Consider the following 9,913-nt stretch of genomic DNA (forward strand, 5'->3'; position numbering starts at 1 on the left):
TGAATGTTTTTGACGAATACATACATAATATTGACTGTGTACTATCAGGAATCATTCAATATATTTCTGAATGTACATCACTGAACTCGAAGTGTTGCCTTAAATTGTTTAGAGCCTACAGAAAGACAGCTCTACATCGTTTTTCTGTTACAGTCATTACTTATGTTTGATACCACTATTACTTTATTTACTTTATATATAACCTTAGATATAACCCTCAGGAAAATATTAATATGCCCCATGTTCCTCTCCCTTATAAGTCAGCAAGTGAAGCTTAAGAGTGAACAGAATTAAACGTCATACTAGTAAGCAACAGGCTACATGTTCAGTGAACTCAACCGCTGTGCCCCGCACACATCAACACGGAGCAGCGCTGCTGTTGCCTTTGAGATAACATACCTGGTCAACCATTTCAAGGAACCCTCATCACAAAAGAACATTAGACAAGTATGAAAGCCATGTTTGTCTGTGTGTCTCGGTTATCGTGCAAGATCAACCCAGTTCTGGGGCTCTCACTGTACACTTGTGTATGCGTGTCAGTGGCTGTGGTTGTGGTTTTGCATGTAAATCTGTGATTTACCTGCTAGTTTTTGCATGAGTTTCATACCTGCATGCGGCTTCCTCAAGTGAGATGACCTGGGTTCATGGCAGCTGCAGAAGCTTCCTCTCTCTTGCACAGAGAGCGTGTTTCTTGCCCTCCTATCCGACTGCTCTGGGTTGGAGTGGCAACCCTCGCTGCGTACCACACACGCCTCGCTCTCACTTGTGGTCTCCGTGAGGTAACCCGCCTTCCTCTCCTCCACCAGCTCCTTCCTCTCCTCTGCTGACACCTCTTCCCTCGCTTCCTTTCTCTCCTCCTCCCTCTCCTTCCTCTCTTCCAGCGATTGTTCCTGCAGAGGTAGGCAGGGTACAGCTGTCTCTGGCTCTGAGAGGGAAATGGCAGTCTCATAGTCTGTGTTGTTGGCTGTGCTGGCGTCAGGGAGTAACGGCTTTTCAGTGCTGGACTGAGCTGGAGTGAAAAAAACCTGCGGCGAGGACATTTTATTGAGTGTTTTAGAAAAACAAAACATGCCCCTAATGAGTCAAAAAGCTAACAGTTTACAGAGAAGAGAACACACTTCATTTAGTAGGTGGATATTTGTGTCCTCGGGCAGCGACATGTGCATGTTTAAACAGCACAATCGTGTTGTATTTACTCTTCAATGGCCTCAGTAAAGAGCTTTGTCTATGCAACTGTTATAATGGGTAAATGGTTTCCTTTCTGGAGTTCCCTCTTCTACTAGGAAAGAAAATAGAATAAATTCTTTTTTTTAGGAGGAAAAGTTGTGAGCACAAAGGTGTAAAATGTGGAGGGCCATTTGAAGACATGCGTAGGTTTGCTTTTTCATGCCTTAGCTCTTTTAATAAAAGGACTTTTCATGCTCAGTGCTCAATTTTTATGCTACATTTCACAGATTCCACACAGAGGTCATAAATATTCCTCCTTTATGGTTTTTGTTCTTGACATTCAAAGGCAGAATAAAGAGCATTAAAAAGGGACACCCTACCTGGGAGGTAGAGACAGCCACGCTGAAGTTCTCTGGAGCAGGTGGAGGGTCAGGTGGAGCTGTGTCAGTAGCAGGCCCAGGCACAGAGACAGGTCCAGGGGCTAAGCCAGATCCAGGGCTGGGAGCTGGCAGAGCATCCACCTCGGATACAGAATCTTCGGTGATGGGGACGAACTCTGAAGGGGTGATGGCTGTGGTTCGGTCCTCGGATATCAAAGGGGACTGGAGTGAGCTCTCACCACCGGCGCCCAGCAGCTCACCTGGCCATGACCCTGGTGTGAGCCCTCCTGCCCCCGGAGTGATGGTGGTGGAGCTTGGAGGTTCCAGATTCACCTCTGGAGGTCTGTGGTGATCGGAGGTCCGGGAGAAGCGGTGGTGAGCTGAGAAAGATTTGGGCAGCAGCTGCTTTTTCTGGCGTGATGATCGCTTGTTGTTATTACTGCCACCGCTGTAGTCATCGAGGAATCCGGAGTCGTCACCCTCATTGGCCCCTGAGCCACTGATGCAATTTATAAACACATTTCGATTGGCTGTGGAGGAGGAAGAGGATGCCTTGTCAAAATCCTCGGTCTGAGAACGTGTGATTCTCTTTTGCTTGTGGCTGCCGAACCCAAATGAGTGGCGTGACTTGGGTCGTCCACCTCCATCACCGAACCCCGTTGACACTGACGTTGTTATCGTCTGCTGATTATTTCCATTTGCGTCAGTGCCTTGCGTCAATGGAGGTGTGAGGTTTAGGTTGATTGGCTGGACTCGTGGTTCACTGTTTCGTTTAGCCGTGAAACTAAGAGATGGGGTGCGAAAAAGACTCCGGCGTTTCCCGGTACTGCCAGAACTGGAGTTAGTGCTGGAAGGTGAAGAAGTGTGGACGCCATTTCCCACTCCGCCTGAGGACGGAGAGGAGGGAAGAGATTCCTGCCTCTTACTGCTGCTGCGGCGGAAGATTGGCAGGCGGGACACAAGTGTGGAACGACGTGAGCCTGATTCACCCATTTAGAAGCTGAGGCAATGGAACACTCTGATGAAGCAAGAAAACACACACACAAAGACAAAAAAAAATTTAACTTCACATTTAGCCAAATGAAAACCTGTTCAATATCTTTAAAATTTGAAAATCATCTTAAGTGATAAGACACTTAATAATTGTGTCATTTACATACAATATGTTCTCTAGTGTGGCACATGAAAACCTTCTAGAGCTCTAAGTTATAGACTAGATTACATTAAAACCTCTATCTTATGTTTCACATCAATTAATCTGCTTTCGTACCAAACCCAAAGATGTTAAGTTTACAGTAAAATCAGTGATAATGAGCCACTTCTCAAACTGGAGAAGCAGCAGCCACTGGGTACTTGTCTCTTTTCTTTTTTGCTCAATTAAACAACTGAAATGATTAATCAGTTATAAAAACTGTTCTGATTCATTTTCTGTCAATTGACTAATCAATTAAAAGACTAATTGTTCCAGCTCTAGAAGTCTCAAGTAAAAACAAGATCGTTCACCAATGTTCACACTTCATTTAAACACTTCATTAAGAGACTGTCAGTGTACAGACTGTTTGAAATGAGAAATCTTATATTAAGGCTTCACATTTCCCACACTGAATGAGTCAAAATAAATTACTGCCACATCTTTACCCTGCAGATGCTTCTGTTGCAAATTGTGGGGTTTCATGAGATAGATTTTTGCTATTCAGGCATCGGTAATGCAGGGGTAAACAAAAAATAACAATGTTGTTTACCCTGTTGCTGTTATCTCCCTCTGATGTTTGTATGCTGAAAGCATTTCAAAACACAACTGCCTAAAATGGTGCAAAGTCAAAACATGAGCTTATTTCCAATTTTTTCTATATAAAGTGGTTATTAAATCTGAAAATACGCAGGATTCTAAAAAAGCCTAGCTGAGGTGCAGTTCTGTTTCTGGTACATTTATACATGATAAGAATAAAGATGGGACTAAAGCTATCAAGAACGTGAGAGGTCACGGAAAGAGAAGCTGAATTTGTCGTCATTCACTAAGCTGGTGTTTTTAACCCTAAACCTCTCTGTCATATGAAAAATTCCACGAAAAATATTTTATATATATTTATGATGAAGCAAAATCTTTACAAAAACTCAAAATGTAGTCAGGCACACACAGTATACGCCCCAAAGATCATAGGTTGAGTCTAAATCTAAGAAAGTAAAAGTAAAAGTAAAGAAAGTCTGTAAATCTATGTGATTTATGCAGGTATGAAACTTGGAGGCTCAACTTTTATTTAACATGGGAGAGTGAAACAGACAAAATGACAAAACGCAAAGCGATTACCCTTTCTGGATCAATAAAAAGAAATATGACAGAATAATGGAAAAATAAACAGGAATCATGGACAAAGAGGAGTCACTGAGTTATGTCGAGCCTTAATTTCCTGTGGCTCAGCTACACTGAATATTAACAAGCTACCCTCTAACCTGCACTGTCAGTCTTTGAGAATAAAGGGTGTCAGGCTGCAGGTTTGTGCCTCACATTGTATTGATAAAACTCAATAAATCATTAAATTTCTACAATTTGACTCTAAGCAGACCTCTCAGTAAACGCTTTGTGAGCAGAGTTAATGTCTCACTGATTTTATGAGCTGACCAAAGTTCCACGTGTTGAGTGACAGATTAAGGGGAAGCAGTCATTTCGACAAACACCCACATTTTCATTGTTTTCTGCAACTAATGAGTCTAACAGTGACTGTGCGGTTCCCCCCCATAATGTTGATGGAGCTGCCTCTGTCAGAGCTACTGAGGTATTTTGTTTTCGATCTCCGTGTAATAAGCTTACATTAACACCCTTTACTGAGGTGGCTTATGAGTGTGTCACCACCTTGAAAGTAAATTTGATCAAGTTCTAAATACACAGTGATGCAGTTCCAAGTTTCATACAAAGTTACCCCTGTGTAATACATGAAAAAAGTACATAAATACTGTTAAAGACAGAGGAGGCCACTAACATTTACGGTTACACTTTGTTCTGTCTGTCCTGGATCTGGCCGCCCTGTCAAACACATTTCTGTGACTTCCTTTTAGGATGAGCCAGAAGTTCAATAATGTTTGTTTTTCAAACTATCCCACAGCTATTTGACCAGGTCATGGCACTCCGAGTTGGCTCATTAAGGGCAAACATCCTCCAACTAATTCGACAGAGATTAAAACAGATTGAGAACAACTCACCAATCGGGGGTAAGAGGAAAACAAAATGTTGGAAGGATATATGCTCACGAATGTTAAAGGACATACATACAATTATATTTGGCGTTATGGTACTGTACAGTAAGACCTAATCCAACTATGTCACAGAAAGATTTCTCACCAGTAAATATAAAATCAGTAAGAGATAAAGAGCTGGCTACCTCACATATACTCTGCCCAGGCTAAAGCTTACAAAAAGAAGTCAAAGTACTGCAGTGGAGCAGGTGTTTACTTCCTCTCTGCAAAATAAGGAAGACTACCTTTGTTAGAAAAGCAAAACCACCTCATCTCAGTTCCTCTTCCCTTTGCGCTTTACTGCAGTTGGTGATGGTGCTGCTGTATTGAATAACAAAGTGCAGCACAAACAGTTTGATTTGCTGAGTTTGTCTGACTTTCATTTTAAAGTGGACTCGGAAACCGACTGATATAAATTAATCTTGTTCAGAGTGGACTAAACTAGAAGATTTCTCAGCTTTGCAGAAACCTGCAGGTTTCTAGAGTGTTTCATTTTCTGAGTATTTCAAAATTTCATTTCCACCGACCACATTCACAGGGAACCAAATGCTGCTTATATTGATATAGCACAGCATCAGTCAGTGTCATATTGGCGTAAAGGCTCTGGAGCTTCAGAAACACCGTAACCCTAAGGTTCGTGTGTGTGTCATAGTACCTGACTATAGCACCACTTTTCAGTTTCAAAAACAGGACACTAATGGATATTCTCAAAACATAGAAAACACAAATATATTGGTAATGCACTGTTTTGAAATCAATAGCTCTACAAGTTCGGGGGAGGCTCCTCTCATGCTCCTAATTATCACAGCATTTGCCAAATAAACCAGCTCAGCTTGAAGTCTTTTATTCCTGCACTGTTGTAGAGTTTGTGTTATCTTATTAACACACCCTACAGCCTAAGCCTACAATATTAATGTGGAGTAATATTTCAGAAGGCTAATGAATGGGTCCAAACTCCCATCTCAGTGCAATTTTACACTGATACATGATTAACTGTCAGTGTGAATGAATAAAAGGTGTGTATGGGGTGTGAATAATTGGGTGTTTCCTATAAAGCAGGTTCTTTATGGGATCTCTTTCACAACAGCAGCCACACATTACATCTAAACAATAATCGTCTACTACAGGTAATGTAAGATATATGTGGCAACACTTTACTGCTTAATGTGTGTGTGTGTGTGTGTGTGTGTGTGTGTGTGTGTGTGTGTGTGTGTGTGTGTGTCCACACTGGGTGGGGATAGAGGGTGGATTGCTTTTGCAAGGTGTGCATTTGTTCGCTCCAACAAATTGGGGTTGAGGTGTCATCAAGACAAAATATCCTATTATCTTTGCCCAAATACCTCTGTATTGAGACATGTAAATATAATGCGGCAACATATGCTCAACCTTACTGGATTCATAAGAAATTTACACACAAATTTGGTGAAAAGCAATAGTAATGTGGACACAATCACCAAACTGCTTGTGTTATCTTCAGACATCTCAGAAAATTATTTCAAGAAACAAACATAAGATACATATTACAATAAACAGATTCACGGGCAATTACTAATCTATGTCTATACATCAACATATCGCCTGGCTCATGTCCTTTGTGTACTCTGTTTGTGCTGTTTTGTCTGTGTATGTGCATTGTTTAGAACGTATACAAAATATTTTCACTTGTGGAAGGCAAAACAAAACTATGTGGTCAAAACAAAACGCTATATTGAGCAAGAGGCTTTTTAACCACAGACTCACAGGCAAATGTAATCTCTCACCTCTGCCCCAACAGAAACATTGCTATCCTAAACACATGGCAACCATCTAGTTTTGGGCCACTGAAGAAACAAGAAAAATCAGACCATTCATCCCATTATATCAATGTCAGTCTGACATATGGATACTGTATTAATAAGGAAAACTATATCAGTCTGAGTGCTCAATGTACTGCAACATAAGAAGCGAGCATTTTGAAAACACATCTTTCTATCATATTCAGAAAGGAGGCTAAAAATAAAAATAACGATACAAAACTGAGAAAATCCTTCACCAATCTGACAACACATGCCTAGAGAAACACACTGTAAATTGCAAAACACAAGCAGATACAGATATCCTGAAACAGACTAACAAAAAACAACAGATGAAACAACACAAGATACAATTGAGTCACTTAGACAATGATATAAACAATGTTATAAATGGTGAGCACACACATATTCTAATTATTTGAATGCAAAATTGGACTAAAGTAAAGCCTTTTGCTATAAAGTCTTTAGTCTCCAAGCCCAAGCTTTGATAACCCTCATATGAGACTGCATTACCAACAGGGCAAAGTCAAATCAAATAATTAACACCCAAAAAGCCTTGGGCAAGCTAGTATTATTCCATCACAGGAGAACTGTAAGGCAGCAACTAGGAATTGCTTTCATTATCAGTTGGTCTGACATTTATTTTCTTTACTAATCAGTTGATTGTTCTGTTTATAATGTCAGAAAATAGTGTTCACATAATTATTCCCTGAAGCTCAAGTTAACATATTCAAATTTCTTCGTTTTGTCTGACCAACAGTGAAAACCCCCAGCATTTTGAGATTACTATCACCAGAAAACCAGGAAACTAATAAATATTCAAATCTGAGAAGCTGGCACCAGTGAATTTAGTGGTGTTTTTGATTAAAAATGACTTAAATGATAAATCAATTATCTACATTTTTGTCATTAATTTTCTGTCAAGAACAAATTATTGCCCAAGGGGCCCTCGAGGAGCTTAATCCTTATCTTTAGGTGTAAGGTCTGTGGAGTGCCTCTTTAGTTTTGCTGAATATTAGCAGTGCCACAAAATTTGGTTTTGATCTGATAACAAGCGCAAATAAAACCAGGATCAGTAATATCAATACAGATATCGATACTTTTTATTGTTAAAAGCAAGCAATCTACTATCACATAAGGGAAGTAAATACGACATTATTCAGGAGGTGAATGCATTATTAATACACTAATTCTGAATATATTCTATTACCATCAAATAATTTGTCAAACTCACAGCATTTCATTTTAATACTCATTGTAAATAATTTAATCACATGCATGTTTAAACACAAGGCACAAGTTTTTAATGGTAAGTGACAAATGTTCACTGTATGAATTCACTGAACCAAAGAGGTTGCCTCTGCACACATAAGCCACAACAGCAGCAGCAGAGATGCAAATATTGCAGCACTAAGAAGAGTGCTCATGTGCTCAGGGTGTTGGGAGTAGTAGCACCAGTATCAAAACAAGGGATGCAACTAGCAGTTATCTTAATTATGGATTAACCTGACAATTATTTTCTCTGTTTTTTCTACATAACATCAAAAAAAATTGTCAGTCACAACTTCGCAGATCCAGATGAGACTTCAAACCTTTTGCTTTGCTTTTTTAAACAATTATTCAAAACTGAACATATTCCGCTTACAACAATGTAAGTAAGCAGCATATTTATTCAGAATAATGTTTTGTTTTGTTTTTTTGGCTTTAAAAATGGCTTAAATGATTAATCGATTATCAAAATATTTGTTCAGCTGTCCATCGACTAATAAATTAATCCACTAATTGATTCAGCTCTCAACACTAGCAGTAGCATACCTGCACAGTCCTACTGACAATATATTTCTCATGTTTACAACGCTTGCTGTTATAGTGGCATTTTATAACGATAGGGGTTTGGAGGGGGTTGCTTCACGTTTTACAGTGTGTCTAAAACCACAACAATGAATGGGCCTTAGCATGTTGTTAGTGTGTGCTTGCCAACAGTTTTCACAACAGTTAAGCAGGCCCAGGTTGCATTTTTTTTTATTATTATTATTACTGGCCATACGAATTAGCCACAGCTGGTTATCAGGTTATACAGTTTGCATGAGATGAGATGTAAAATGCATGTAACCAGCAGCAGCAGCAGCAGCCAGCGGGACACCAACAACTGTCAAACCGAAACAACGCTTTGAAGCCTGCCGAGCTTAAATCCAGCCTAGCTAGCCGTGTCAATGCACTGACACTCAGCCGCTGCGAGTAAACCCTGGCGCTAAAGGTCTCCTACGACGTTATATCAGTAAAAGAGGGCGCATCGCTGTCTCGGAGCTGCAAAGGTCACCGGTGCTGAGAAGAAACACCGTCCTGTGGTTGAGCTCCAGCCGGGCTGGCTAGCAGGCGGCGGACAAACACACGCAAACGTCCGATAGCGTACGTTACCTTCAGCGGATTCCCAGTGTCTCAGCCGAGGCCGTTCAGTGCAGGAACAGCTGAACGGGTCTTCGCTCTGTGGTCATACGTGCTATTATAAACCTACATGAGGATTTGTCTAATTGTACAGCGGTACAGAAACCGTACTGAGGTAGCACCTTGTGTGGCACTGACGCCGATATTACACCTCAGTGACGTGGAGCCTCTTTTCCTCCTGCGTCTCTTCCGCGTTGCAACGACAGGCCACGGCCGTGATGTCCCTCCTCCTCCTCCTCCGCCTCCTCCTGCTCCCACAGCTCAGCATCCTCCAGCAGGTGGATGGGAGTTTCTCTCTGGCGAATATCGTCAATAAACTCATCCTCATTAAAATCGACCCTTTTTATACATGCTGCCTGCTACATATTAGGATTTAAACCGCAGCCTTATAGTGCACTGAATGGACTTGTCATTCACTTTGCATCCCTAAAACAGCTATTTGTTCTCCTTAGGCATTTTAATATATGTAGGCAATGTTTTGTATATAACATAAAACAGGGTAAGATCAATACTATTGATTTGATGTATGGAAATGTAAGCCTCACTGCAGAGATAAGTAAGATAATAGTGTTCAGAGATAGTGTCATTCTGCAGAACAGACAGTATATAAAAACAGCTCTGGAGCTTAATGAATTCTGTCCCTTTAATCTTTGTGTTTTGTTTTGTTTTATATGTGATGAACATTAACACACCACTCTTGACTAGAGGTATTAGAATACTAACATCCTAAATGTACTTTGAAACATCAAAGAAGCTAAAAAAAAAAAAAATTAAGGCTATGATCCCTCCATTGTGCCCAGATATATAAATATGGAAGATCAGTTTTTCTGAACTATAAGCATTCTACAAGGAACAATGTGGGACAAAGCCTAATGCAAGAACATAAAGACAAAGTGA

The 9,913-nt window shown here is 40.4% G+C and overlaps 1 protein-coding gene across 1 annotated transcript in view; it reads right to left on the reverse strand.

Moving 5' to 3' along the window:
• Nucleotides 1-9,159, reverse strand: part of ccser1 (coiled-coil serine-rich protein 1) — a 115,886-nt gene extending 106,727 nt beyond the window's left edge. Inside the window, exons 1-3 of the mRNA XM_041042124.1 lie at nucleotides 8,990-9,159; nucleotides 1,548-2,565; nucleotides 608-1,025 (exon numbers count right to left, since the gene is read on the reverse strand). Of these exons, the coding sequence (XP_040898058.1) occupies nucleotides 608-1,025; nucleotides 1,548-2,540 (1,411 nt within the window). The 5' untranslated portion in view covers nucleotides 2,541-2,565; nucleotides 8,990-9,159. The remainder of the gene's footprint in view (nucleotides 1-607; nucleotides 1,026-1,547; nucleotides 2,566-8,989) is intronic.
• Nucleotides 9,160-9,913: the final 754 nt, after the last annotated feature.

Source organism: Toxotes jaculatrix, chromosome 7, assembly GCF_017976425.1.
Source record: "Toxotes jaculatrix isolate fToxJac2 chromosome 7, fToxJac2.pri, whole genome shotgun sequence".
Taxonomy (NCBI): domain Eukaryota; kingdom Metazoa; phylum Chordata; class Actinopteri; family Toxotidae; genus Toxotes; species Toxotes jaculatrix.